We start from the raw sequence: 12786 nt of genomic DNA, 5'->3' as shown, positions 1-12786 counted from the left end.
GACCCAACAAAGACGGGTGCTTGGAAGGAGACAGGAAGGGTGGACAGACAGCTCAGGAGTCTGCAGTCCCCACAGCGCTGTCCCCTGCCCTATTTCCCTGTCACCCCTCACGTCCCCCTGTGGCCGGGTCTGGGGCACAGAAGGGTTAAGCCCTGCCGCCGCTGTGGTGAGCGGGATTTGCAGCACCTGACCTGCATTCCGGGTTTATTGGGCCGGCACTGAGGGGTCCATCTGGCCCCTTCCACCCCGGCAGCTCAGCACGGGCAGCCAGGGCACAGCTCCCCGTGCCTGGCACATCCCCGCTGCCCCGGGGGCTCCCCGCGCTGAGCAGCCACCCCCAGCCCCACGGTGGGACAGGGCAGGACTCTCGTGTGTCCCTCGGGAAGCTGGGGGGGCCTGGTGTGAACCCACACTGGTGACCCCTTTGTGGAGCCCCACATCTGCCCCGCCAGATGTGCCCCAGCCGCGGGGCCAGATGGGCAGAGCTGCTCTGCCTGCCCGGGAGGGCACGTGGGGACAGGGGCAGCGCCCTCCTGCCCTGCCTGAAATCCCAGACCTGGGAAAAACAGCCCCCAAAGGCCCTGCACATCCTCCAGCATCGGGCAGGAGGGTGCCCCATGAGAATGAATTCATTCTCGTGTTCTGCCAGTCCTGGGGAAGAGCTCAGAGCAAACCCAAACTCCTGCAGGGGATGGGAGGGGACAGCACCACGTGAGGTGGCAAAGCCACCCCAGCAGAACCTGGTTGGGCTTTTAGGGAAAATCCAGGATAACATCATCATCATCATCTTCATCATCATCATCATGCCCACTCCTGATGCAGGGGATGCTGGGCTCAGCCAGCCTGGTGGAGAGGAGGATGGACAGAGTGGATGGAGCCACCAGCTCCTCAACCACCTTCCCCTCCTGCCCTGAACCCCCAGAAAAACGGGGCACAGGCAGAGCCTCTCCATCCTGCTGCCCCCATCCCTGCTCCCACCTGCTCTCCTGAGGCTGAAGACCCTCCTCCTCCTCCTCCTCCTGTTCCAGAACCAGCAGCTTAGCCCAGCCCAGCTGTCAGCCTTGGGATCACTGCAGCCACGCTCCAGGGGGGAATCTTGATCCTGGCTTATCCCTTGGGCCACAGCAGGGGCTCCCGGGGCTATATCCCCACTTATGGGGGGAAAGCACACAGGGAAAGCCCTGGAGAGGAGGGAGGGGAAGTTTGAGGTCAGCCCAGGAGGGCTCCAAGCTCTCTGGATGTTAATGGGTGGCACTGGGGGCTTGGAGGATCAATGGATGAACGCAGCTCCAGGGCGTGTGGGACTCCAGCCCCAGCTCTCACAGCTCCTGCCAGGCTCCCGTGGTGCCCCAGCTTGGAACAAGGCAGGAGAGCTGTCCCCAAAGCAGTGGCTTGAGCTGCCATAGTGATAAAGCCACCCCAAATGCCCAGGGAGGGGTGGAGGGGGTGTCACTGTCCCTGCCAGAGAGCTCCACCCCAGTTCCCAGCCCAGCTCGGGGCTCCTGTGGAGGGGTTTTGGTGCCCACCAGAACCCAGGACCACCAGTGCTCCTCATCCCCAGCTCCAGTGCCTTTCCGGGGTGACAAGGTGACAATTTTAGCCCTGAGCAGGGTGATGATGGCAGGACACACCCAGAGGAGCCAGTGGGGTGATGGATCCCCCCAAAACCCCGAGAACCAGGAGCCCCCAAAGAGGACACCCAGCCTGGCCATTCCCCACTGGACACCTCTCACTGCCCTTTGCTTCCACCCCATTGCCCTGAGGATCCTGTGGATCCCAGGCCCAGCCCCAAAATCTGCTGCTTCAGGCTTTGCCACCCCATCCATCGGGACCAAGCACGAAGGGAAAACAGCAGCCCCAGCAGCCCCAAATACCTGGGATGTGCCACTTCTAGAGATTCCCCACACCTGGAGTGATCCCAGGGAAGGGTCAGGCTCAGACATCTCCCAGCCTCTCCTGGGAATCCCTTCCCTCCTCATCCCACAGCACTGACCCTGCCACCCCACACTCCCACCCCAGTGGGGGCCAGCACCTCCAAACACCCTAAAAAACAACAAAAAGGGAGAAGAGAACCCTCCAGGCCTCCACTAAAACTCAGCCAGCCCCAACATGTGCCCCTCTCCACTCCACACTCTCAGGGTAAAAAAAAAAAAAAACCAAACAAAAAAAAAGAGCCAGGAATTAAATACAAATCAAAAGCAGAAAATACAGAGAGACCCCTCATGGAAACCTCCACAACCTCCCCTGCAGGCAGAGCCTTGGAAATTGGTTTTGGTGACATAAATGACAACAAGCTCCCCCTTCCCTCTGATGCATCCAGAGCCTCCATCTCCAGTCCCAGCTAATTGGAAGTCAATTAAGTGAATAATTGTTACAAATGTGGAATCACCTTCCCCTGGCACACAGCAGGGAGAGCGTGGGAAGAGCAGGGATGCTCCTGGAACTGTCCAGGAGCCATGGCAGGGATGAGCTGGGGATTCCCATGGCTCTGAGAGGTTAAACTGCTTCCCAAAATCAGCCTGGGGCAGGAATTTAGTGGGAGCTGGATGGGATGTGGAGTCCTGGGGTTGGAGTTCTGGGATTGGACTCCTGGGAGCATCAAGAATGGATTCTCTAACACAGGGTTGTGCTTGGTGGGCTCATTTCTTGTAGATCCGTAAGATTTCTCCCTCTCCCAAAAGTCCAACCTGGCTTTTCCATCAGCAGGAGCAATAAAATCCAGTAACACTGGTGGGACATATCCTGGGATATTTTTGGGGGGAGAAGCAGCGTGGAGCAAAAGGGAACCATTCCAGGGCTGTGCTTCCCCCAGGAAATTAATTAAAGGGAATAAACAAAACAGGGGAAGAAAAAAACCAACAAACCAGAGACCTAAAGGAATAAATAAATATGGCCTAAATGGGATGTGCTGTGCAGAGGCACAGCCTGCCATAAATTCCTGGAGCCAGCAAGGCTTTTACACAGCAGCTACTTTAGAGCCATTTCCACAAATCACACAAGGGACAGGCTGGGGGACAGGGAGGAGAAGGCCTTTCCAGAGGAGGGAGGAAAAAAGAAGAAATTAATTAAAAAGGGGAGATAAAAACAAGGCCAGGGAAGTGGCTGATTATGAAGGTCCAGAAAGGAATGGGAGGGGAGATACCCTGGGATAAACGGGGCAGCCTTGAATGCTCTGTGGGGCTGCTGGGCTGGGGGAGCCCCATGCTGGGAGCAGCCCAGGTGGCTCCTCCTAAAAACCACCCTGGGGAGCCAGAAATGGGAGTCAGGGACAGGGACAGCAGCTCTCAAGGGACAAACCCCCAAAACCCCCAAAACCACAGGGACAGAGGCAATGCAGAGACACCCCTAAGGCCACGTGTCCTGCTCGGATCACCCCATTCCCTGTCCATCCCTGGCCAGGAGCAGGAACATCCCCCCAGCACCCTCTGAACACTGAATTTGTCCCATTTGTCCCCAGGCTGCCCTGCCCAGCACTCCAGGCTGTGCCCAGCAGCACCTTCCAGAAGGATTCCAGCTCGTTCCTTTCCCTCTGGTGGCGCGCGCTGGAGCCGGATTCGATTCCAGAGGATTTCCCAAGGGAAACCCAGCCCCAGATCTCAGGTTTGGGGTCCAACATCAGCCCCAGAGCCCCCAAAAGCAGGGCTGGGAACTGGTAGCAGCTCAAACACAGCTGGAATTCATCCCCTTCCCTGGCTCCAGGAGAGGAGCTGATCCTGCAGCCGCACCGGGCCGGCAGCAGCAGGGATTGCATTCCCAACCTGATTTATCCTCCAGAGCAAAACCACAGCTTCTCCTTAAAGGAAAAATAAATGAAAATTAATTCATTCTCATGTTTTGCCAGTCCTGGGGAAGAGCTCAGAGCAAACCCAAACTCCTGCAGGAGATGGGAGGTGACAGCACCACGTGAGGTGGCAAAGCCACCCCAGCAGCACCTGCTTTAGGGCCTTTAGGGAAAATCCAGGATGAGAAACATTATCCAGGTGGTGGGAAAATGCTCACCAGAAGGTGACAGTGGCTTCATCAGAAGATTGAATTGGCCTTGGTGGTGGTGTCCTCCCCCAAGGCCAGGGCAGAGGTGAGGGGGGATGAGGGACATGGGACAGGCCAGGAGCAGCAACAGGTCAGGGAGCAGCTCCAGGAAAAGGGAGAGGCACAGCCTGAGCAACAACCTCTGTGTGCCAGCCCTGGGCTGCTGGTGGCACAGGTGACAGCCCAGAAATCCCCCAGCCCAGCTGGTGCCTCCAAACGTGGCTGGAGGAGCCCAGAGCTCCCAAATTCCAATCAGGGGAGATCCATCCTCCTTTTCCCTGGGGAATGGGCAGCAGGATTGCCTCACTCCATCCTACCGAACCATTTCTCCTTCTGCCACCACAACTCCCAGGGGAGATCTCATCCCCAGAGCCACCCCTGGCGTCCCCAACCCCATCCCAGCGTGTCCCACCCCAGGAGCAGCCACTTCCCTGCCTGCCTGCCCGGGGGGCTGCTCGTTAGCAGAGCCACGTATTTAATAATAAAAGATTCTGATTAGATTAGCAAGAGTGACCTTTTCCAGATGGATGGGACGCTCCCGTGGTGGCAGTGACAGGCGCCACGCGGGAGGGGACACCCAGCAGCTCACACACACCCAACATTATTTTGGCCAGGCAATGCAGGAGCTAAAAAAAATCAGGTTGTGCTGTCTAAGCTGCCCTTCCCTCACCCACCATCCCCCAGGGTGATGCCACTTCCCCCTGACTCCCTCCACAAGAGGCTCTGGAGCTGGGATGTGCTGATGGAACATTGGGGATGTTCTGCAGGATCCTCAGTTTTCCCTTTTTTTGTCTTTTTTTTAGGATGCAGAGGAGCTGGGAGAGGGATCTCAGCAGCTGGAGTGGTTTAAATAGTAGCCCTTAAAAAAAAAAATCTCAAATAGCCAGGTTTCCAAAAATTCCTGAGCAATCCCCAGCCACGAGGTGCTGCCACCCCATCCCCTGCCTCAGTTTCCCCCAAAAGGACAGACCTGGATGAGGACCAAACCCTGTGGCTGGTGCTCCCCAAAATCATAGCTCAGAGGATCTCCCTCAGCCTTTTCCCTTCCCTCAGAAACACCAAGAGGGCAAAAGGGGGAGGAGAAAAGAATTTCCCAAGGGGGAAATTCAACTTCATACCCCTAAATCCCAGCATTGAGCTGGGATTTCAGGTATTGGGGTTTGGGGTCACACAGGGGCAACTCCAGAGCCAAAATCCAAAAGGAACATCCCTGCACATCCCCCTTTTCTGTGGCACCAAAGGCAAAACTTGTGCCAGCCTTAACCCAGCTCAGAGGCCGGGTCCTCCCCCTTTCCCCACCTACCCAAAACCCCATTGCCCTCCCCTGCTCCTGGGAATGCTCAGCTGCTCCGAGCCCACCCCAAAAGCCGGCCTGGGGGCTGCCAACGCCGGGAGGGGTTCCCGGGGCACGATCCCGGTGTTCCCTGAGCGGAGGCGGGTGTAGGTTCCCGGTTCCCGGCAAGTTATGGCACATCTCCACCTGCTGGTGTGAAAACCCCGGAGCTGGAGCCGCTCGCAGGGACGGGCACGGGGCTGGTTTGGGGTGTGTCCCCCGCTGGGTTCGGGCTGTCCGGGCTGGAGAGCCCTGCAGGGATGGAGCCCTGGAGCACCATCCTGCTCCTCCAGGATCCCACTGGCCTGGGGAGTGGGGGGAGCCAGGGATGGGATACACGGGATGGGATACACGGGATGGGATGGTGGGATCCAGCACAGGACCCCAAACCTGCCCGGAATGGTGGCACAGGATCACCCCAGCAGAGCCTCCAGGCTCGTTTGGGAGCAGGGAAACTGAGGCACGCAGCAGGGAGCTGAGGGAAGAGGCAGAGCCCAGGTTCAACCCTACAGACAGCAGAAACCATCCCATAAACCCACAAATCCCCCGTGCTGCATCCAGACAGGTCCCAGCACAACTGCACCGAGCAGACACCACCAGCATCCATGCTCCACATGTCCATCCGTCCATCCTGGGGCCATCCCACCCCAGAGATGCCAAAAAAATCCCAAAATCCCCATTTCTGGGAGCAGCTGATCTGGGGCCTCGGCCAAGCAGCTCCCGGGGAGCGCAGCAGGAGCGAGGCTGGCACGGAGGGCTGCTCTTAAATAAAAAACAAGGGGAAAAGGGAAAAGGGAGTGAAATCCTGCAAGCAGGAGAGGCAGGCACTGCTTCACCACGGGCTGACCCTGCTGCCAGCCCGAGCCATTTGGAAGGAGCTCTGGAGAATCAGGAGCTCTCCGTGGCTTTTTCCTCCTCCCTCCGAGAGCTTTATTTGTCCACGAAAGGCCAGAGAGGGCAGCTGAGCATCCTGGAAGGGGAATAAAAACTCCTGGCAGAGGTTTCCCTTCCCGTGGGCACAGCCCTGGCACAGGCCACCCTCACCCACCTCACAGTGGCACTGGGGACCCCCCAGTGATGGGGACACATCCCCAGTGATGGGGACATGGCATCCCCCAGCCCAGGGGACACATCCAGGCCTGGCCCAGAGGGTCCCAGCAGCAATGGGGGATCAGAAACGCCCAGGAGAGGGTGGGGAGCAGGGGGCACGTCCAGCCCCTGCAGCAGAGGCCGCTCCCCGTGGATCACATTCCCACAGGGATGCTTCCCACAGCCCAGCCAGACAGCTGGATCTGATCCAGGGCAATGGGGCAGGGGGGGATCCTGCTGCCCTCCAGGCTGCCAGACCCCTGAGCTGGTGCTCCCAACGAGCTCTGCCAGCAAAGCCTGCCCAGGGAGCACCCCAGGAACAGTCTGGGGTGGGAACAGGCAGCTCTGCCACCCCCGAGGATGCTACGGAAACTTGTGGCTCCACAGCCTGGAGCATCCCTGCTCCTCCACTGGGCTCCGAATTTCCAGGCTGGAAAACCCCTTCCAGCCCCCATCAATGCTCCCAGTATCCCCCTCCTCATTATTTCACCCCTCCTCAAGCTCTCCCAAGACCCTCAGGGTGCTGCAGATGCCGTCAGAGCCCTGCCTGAGCCCCCAAAGCGCCTCGGCCGTGGGTTGTTGGTGTGACACAGAGCCAGGCACGGTCCAGGGATCTCTGCAGCTCCTGGAGGGGTCACTCGAGCCGGGCAGTGTCCCCAGCACACCCCGAGGCCAGAGCCAGGTGCCCCCCCAGACTGCAAACAGCCCCCGCTTTCTGCTTGGCCGGGCCGGGGAAAGCGGCTTTGGCCGGGGCTCGATTTTAAATGGGAAGCATCCACAAAAACCATTCCTGGAAGCCAGCCCTGTGTCCCTCGGGGTCTGTGAGCCCTCGCTGGCCCATCGCAGCCCCCAGCAGCAGGTGCTGTCACCAGGACAGGCCGGGATGTCACCGCAGCACGGCAGCGCTCAGGATGCGACTCAGAGCAGGGCCCCCAAACCCCACGGGTGGGAGAAGGAGGGAGGGGGATGCCAGGGGCTGCACCCCCACCCCAAATCGCTGCCACCCGGGCAGAGCCTGCCCAGCAACTCGGCACAGAGCGGGGAAGTGTCTGGGTGGGGGTCTGGGGGATCAGCGAGTGGATAATAGCGGATAAACCCCTGATCCTGCCGCTAAAGCAGCTCTGCATTAAGGAGACAAGAGTCGGGGGGGGGTAGGGGAGGGGGGTCAGGGGACACCCCCTCGCCTGGTGTGTCCCCCTGCCACCCTGCTGGCAGCCCAGGCTCAGCCCAGCCCGCTCACAAGCACAAGCTGTCATTTTATTAAGCCAGGAATAAACTCTAATCTTCACCCATTTGGCTTTGGGGGGGGCTCCGAGAAAGCCAGGAAGGGGGTGGCCGTGGGAGGGGGGACCCAGAGGGACACGGAGGTGCCCCGGGGTGGGGAGATGGTGCAAAGCCCCGTATTGCAGGCACGGATAAAATAGAGATGTATTTGTAAATATTGCCCCCCCTCCATCTCCCCCGGTGCCAGCACTTACCGGGGAGCAGCAGGGAGCAGAGGCAGCAGAGCAGCGCGGCCGGTCCGGGCAGCATCTTCTCCAGAGAGGCCATTGCAAGGTGGGGGGACAGCCAGAAAAAGCAGTGGGGGAGAAAAAAAAAAAACAAAAAAAAAAAAAAAAAGAAAAACCCGAGGCACCCCAGCGGCGAAAAAAAAAATAAAATTAAAAAAATTAATAATAAAAGGAATCCAAACCAAGCACCGAAAAAAACCCGCAGAAATCCCCCTAAATCCAACCACGTGCGAGCCGGGAGCAGCAGCCAACGGCGGAATTTGGGGAGGGGGGGGGGGGGGGGGGGGGGAACCAGGTTAGGGGGGGCTCGGCTTTGCCCCCCCCCAGCTCAGCGAGCAGAGCTCCCCATCTCCGGCCCCCCACCCCTCCCCAGCCCGCGCCCCAAAGCTGCCGCAACCCTCCCCCGGTGCCTGCAGGGCGGCCGGGGGAGCGCCCAGCCGGCGGGGGAGGGTCCCCCTCCTCTTCCTCCTCCTCCTCTTCCTCCTCAGGAGCCGCGAGCGGGGGGAGCAGAGCACGTGGAACCCCCCTTTTCCCGGAGGCAAAAGCAGAGCCCCGATGTGCCGATGGAGGAGGAGGAGGATGATGATGCTGCAGGGTGCGGGTCGCCAGCCCCCCCCCCAACCCGCCCCGCTCCCTGCACGAGAAGAAAAATCAGAATTCCAAGCGCTGTTCTTCCAAAGGGGAAGAAAAATAAAAATTGGGAGGGGGGGTGGGTGGGGGGAGAAGCAAAAAAAAAAAAAAAAAAAAAGCGGAATTAACGCGCTCCCCCCGAGGAAAAAAGATAAACAGGCAAAAAAAAAAAATCAACCAAAAAACCAAGAAAACAAGAAGAACGTAACACAAAAACCACAACCCAGAGCCGGGTGAATAATTAATCCCAGGCAGATGCGATTAATCGGCGGCAGGAGCAGCTCGGCGGCGGAGTCCCCGCATCCCAAGGCAAAGTTTGGGGGGCTGGGGCGGGGGGGGGACACCCCGGGGCTCAGCGCTGGCAGCGGGGGGACCCCGCCAGGAGCCCTGCAAAGAGGGGGTCCCCCGCGTTAAAGGCGGGGTGTCCCCCCCGCTGCAGGCAGGCGGAGGCAGGCAGGGGGTGCCGGGGGGTCGGGAGGTTGAGGGGGGCTCTGCCGGGGCCCCCCCAGCCTGTGCCGGGCCGGGCTGGGCGCTCCGGTGCCCGCTCGCCCGGCCCGAGCCGCATCGGGCTCCGCTGGGTGCCAGCGAGCGGCAGGGGGAGGCGCCTTCCTCCTCCTCCTCCTCCTCCGCTCCCTCCTCCTCCTCCTCCCTCTCCTCGCAGCCCCTCCCGGGGGTGCCCGGCCCTGCCCCGGGGTGGTGAAATTTGGGGGGTTCCGAGCCCTCCTGTGCAAGGGGAGTGCGGGGAGGAGCAGCCGGGCTTGGCCACCCTGGCGGTCCCTGTGCCACCCCTGCAGATTGTCCCCACCTCTGTGCCACACCTGCAGATTGTCCCCCAGAATGTCCCCTCTGTACCACACCTGCAGATTGTCCCCCCTGTGTGCCATACCTGCAGATTGTCCCCCAGAATGTCCCCACCTCTGTACCACACCTGCCGATTGTCCCCACTGTGTGCCACACCTGCAGATTGTCCCCACCTCTGTGCCACACCTGCACTGTGTTCCCCCTGTGCCACACCTGCACCGTGTCCCCTCGGTGCCACTCAGGTGATCAGCCCTGTCACCCCTCCTGGCTGTGCACACAGGCTGGGGGTATTGGGGACCCCCTGTGCCCCCCTGGGGTGGGGCATCGCTCCCCCTGTCCCTCCCTGGTGTCCTCCACACATCCCGGGATCGGCTCCTGCAGGGCCTGGAGATGCTCCCAGCACAGCTGGGGAGGGATTCCCTTATCCCTTATTCCCTTATCCCAGCTGGAGCCATGGGAGAGTTGGTGTTTTGGGAATGCCACACTCCCTTCAACTGTGCAACAGGAATGTGAGAGCATTTTGGGGGGGCTGAGACCCCATTCCCAGCCATTCCCACCGGGGCTGGCTGCGTTTTCCTGCCCACACCAAGCCCGGGTGGCTCCCCTCTCCCTGCTCTGCTTCCCTCCATTCCCTCCCATCTCCCTTTCCCAGGAAAGCTCGGCCAGCACGTTCCCCCTGGCAGCCTCGCTCAGCGGTGGAAGTGCACAAGACATCTCCATTAACGCCAAAATAATTCACGGCAATTAATGGGACTGACCTTGAGCAGTGACAGGAGCTGGAGATGCCCCCGGGAAGAGGCGGCCCCGCAGCGCTGAAGAGGAGGAGGAGGATGGATCCCCCCCCCGAGGGTTCCCCAGCACCTTTGGGTGCTGCTGGGAGAGCTTTGGGAACAGCACCAGGGTGAGGAGGAGGAGGAGGAGGGAGATGGGATGTGCCTCAATCCCCGCCACCTGGAATTCCGCAGGAAGGGCCAAGCGTTGTTTTGGAGCGGCCCCAGGCTTGTTTCCATAAAAATCCCGTAATTTATAAACCAATCTCCCAATTGCTTCGGGAAGGGAGGGCTGAGCCCCCTGGGATGGCACCGCCCAGCCCCTGCTCTCCTCCCCACCCTGCCCAGGTGGGACAAATCCTCCATTTCCCCACTCCAGAACGGGCACTGGGAAACTGGGGATGGTGCCCTCTCCTTCCCCGCCTCGGGATCCTTTTCCCACTGATGGATGAGGCTTTTAAAGAGGGATGTTTGGGTGCAATCCCTCCCGCCTTCCCGCGGTGCCTCTGGCAGGTTCTTGGCAGCACCGCTGGGAGATTTTTCTTTTTTTCCAGCCGTTCCAGAAAGGAGTATTTTTACCCCAGCTGGATTTTATTTATGACTCCAGCATTGGAGTGGGCTGGGATCTCTCCCGAGTGAGGAGCAAAGCCAGGGGGAGATGCCAGAGATAAATCCCCTTGTTTCAGCAGGAGCTGAGGCTGGGAAGGGCAAAACGTAACCCTGGAACAATTTCCCACGTGTCCTTGTGGGGACCCACCTGAGCAACTTCTGGATGGAGTTTCCAAGGAGTTATCCCAAAAAAAAAAACAAACCCTGAGGGATGTCCAGGCAGGATTGGGTCTGCACGAATTCCTAAATGGTGATTCCCAAATGGTGATTCCCACATCTCCTTCTGGGGACCCACCAGGGCAACTCCTGGATGGATTTTCCGAGGAGTTATCCCCCCAAAAAAAACACTGAGGAATGTCCAGGCAGGATTGGGTCTGTACAAATTCTCAAATGGTGATTCCTAAATGGCAATTCCCAAATGGTGATTCCCATGTGTCCTTGTGGGGACACACCTGAGCAACTCCTGGATGGATTTTCCAAGGAGTTGTCAAAAAAACCACCAAAAAAAGCCATGGAGGGATGTCCAGGCAGGATTGGGTCTGGACAAATTCCCAAATGGGGATTCCCAAATGGTGATTCCCACATGTCCTTGTGGGGACACACCTGAGCAACTCTTGGATGGATTTTCCAAGGAGTTATCAAAAAAAAAAAAAACCAAAAAAGCCACGGAGGGATGTCCACCAGAGCAACTAGATGTCCACCAGAGCAACTCCTGGATGGATTTTCCAAGGAGTTGCCAAAAAAAAAAAAAACCAAAAAAGCCATGGAGGGATGTCCAGGCAGGATTGGGTTCCCAAATGGGGATTCCCAAATGGTGATTTCTACATGTCCTTGTGGGGACCCACCCGAGCAACTCCTGGATGGGTTTTCCGAGGAGTTATCCCAAAAAAAACCAAAAAATAAACACTGAGGGATGTCCAGGCAGGATTGGGTCTGGACAAATTCCCAAATGGTGATTCCCAAATGGAGATTCCCAAATGATAATTCCCAAACCACCCCCGGGACAGCAGCTCCATCGCACTCACCCCATGGACCCCACACCCCAGAACACCACAAGCACCCCATGGGTGCAGGATGGGACGGGCTGGAGGCGCTTCCCACGTGGATAAATCCAATCCCGCGGGTTCGGTGCCAGCTCGGGCAGGGAGCGCCGCCGGCCTCTCCATCCCGGTAATAATCCCTGGCCCGAGTTTCACCTGCCCTAATCCCACTAATCGCTGGGATAACAGGGCGCTAATCACCCCGAGCCAGCCCTAATCCCTGTGGGAGCCGCTCCGGAGGTGTCGCTGCTGCCCGGGGACCTCCGGAGGTGGCATCAGGAGGGAGCCACGTCCCCTTTTCCTGGGGAAACTGAGGCACGGCCTCTCTCCCCAGCTCGGCTGTTTCCAAGGCTTTGCTGGGATGAATCCATGAAGAACAAGGAGAGCTCCTGGCGTGCAAGCCACTGCTCTGGATGCATGCAAACACAGCCCAAACCCCATTTTTGGGGAATTTTACCAAAAAGCCAAGAGCCAGCGCTGAGCTTCGCACCTGGAGTTGTTCTTTTTCATCCCCAGGACCCTCCAAAGAAGATAAATCCCTCATAAACCAGAAAGAATTAATCCAAACCAGCCCTGGGGACGCGTCAGGTGAGTGAAATCCCCACTCCAAGCTTCTGGTTTTGCCATTATTGTCCAATAATGCACACAGGGAAATTCCTTGGTAGTGGCAGGAGCATCCCAGCCCTGTCCCAGAGCTAATCCTGGGTGGCTGATCCTAAAACGTGATTAAAAATACATCTCAATTCCCTCCCTTCCAGAAATCCATTTGTACCCTCAGCCCTTCCTTCTATGGTTCTGATAAGGACAGAAATAGAGGAATCCCGTAATTGCCATAAATTCATTTTATGTGATTATTTCTAAGGAGATGGAGGGGGAAAAAAAGCCTTTTATTGGAATTAATTGTCCAGCTGGATTAATGATTTATTCTGTGGATCCATGGCTCTGTCACTGGTCCCAGAGGCCACCCCAAGGTT

General features: G+C 58.4%; 1 protein-coding gene across 2 annotated transcripts in view; it reads right to left on the bottom strand.

Annotated features, from left to right (window-relative positions):
* Positions 1–9198, bottom strand: part of TMEM132E (transmembrane protein 132E) — a 26264-nt gene extending 17066 nt beyond the window's left edge. Inside the window, exons 1-2 of one of the 2 annotated variants that reach the window (XM_077188739.1) lie at positions 8816–9198; positions 7930–7984 (exon numbers count right to left, since the gene is read on the bottom strand). In XM_077188739.1, the coding sequence (XP_077044854.1) occupies positions 7930–7984 (55 nt within the window). In that variant the 5' untranslated portion in view covers positions 8816–9198. Of the gene's footprint in view, positions 1–7929; positions 8226–8815 lie in introns of those variants that run through there. The other variant, XM_054647245.2, reaches the window with a different exon arrangement.
* Positions 9199–12786: the final 3588 nt, after the last annotated feature.

The sequence above is a fragment of the Agelaius phoeniceus genome, chromosome 20 (genome assembly GCF_051311805.1).
Source record: "Agelaius phoeniceus isolate bAgePho1 chromosome 20, bAgePho1.hap1, whole genome shotgun sequence".
In the NCBI taxonomy this organism is placed as follows: domain Eukaryota; kingdom Metazoa; phylum Chordata; class Aves; order Passeriformes; family Icteridae; genus Agelaius; species Agelaius phoeniceus.
This window is presented reverse-complemented; position numbering and strand designations above follow the sequence as displayed.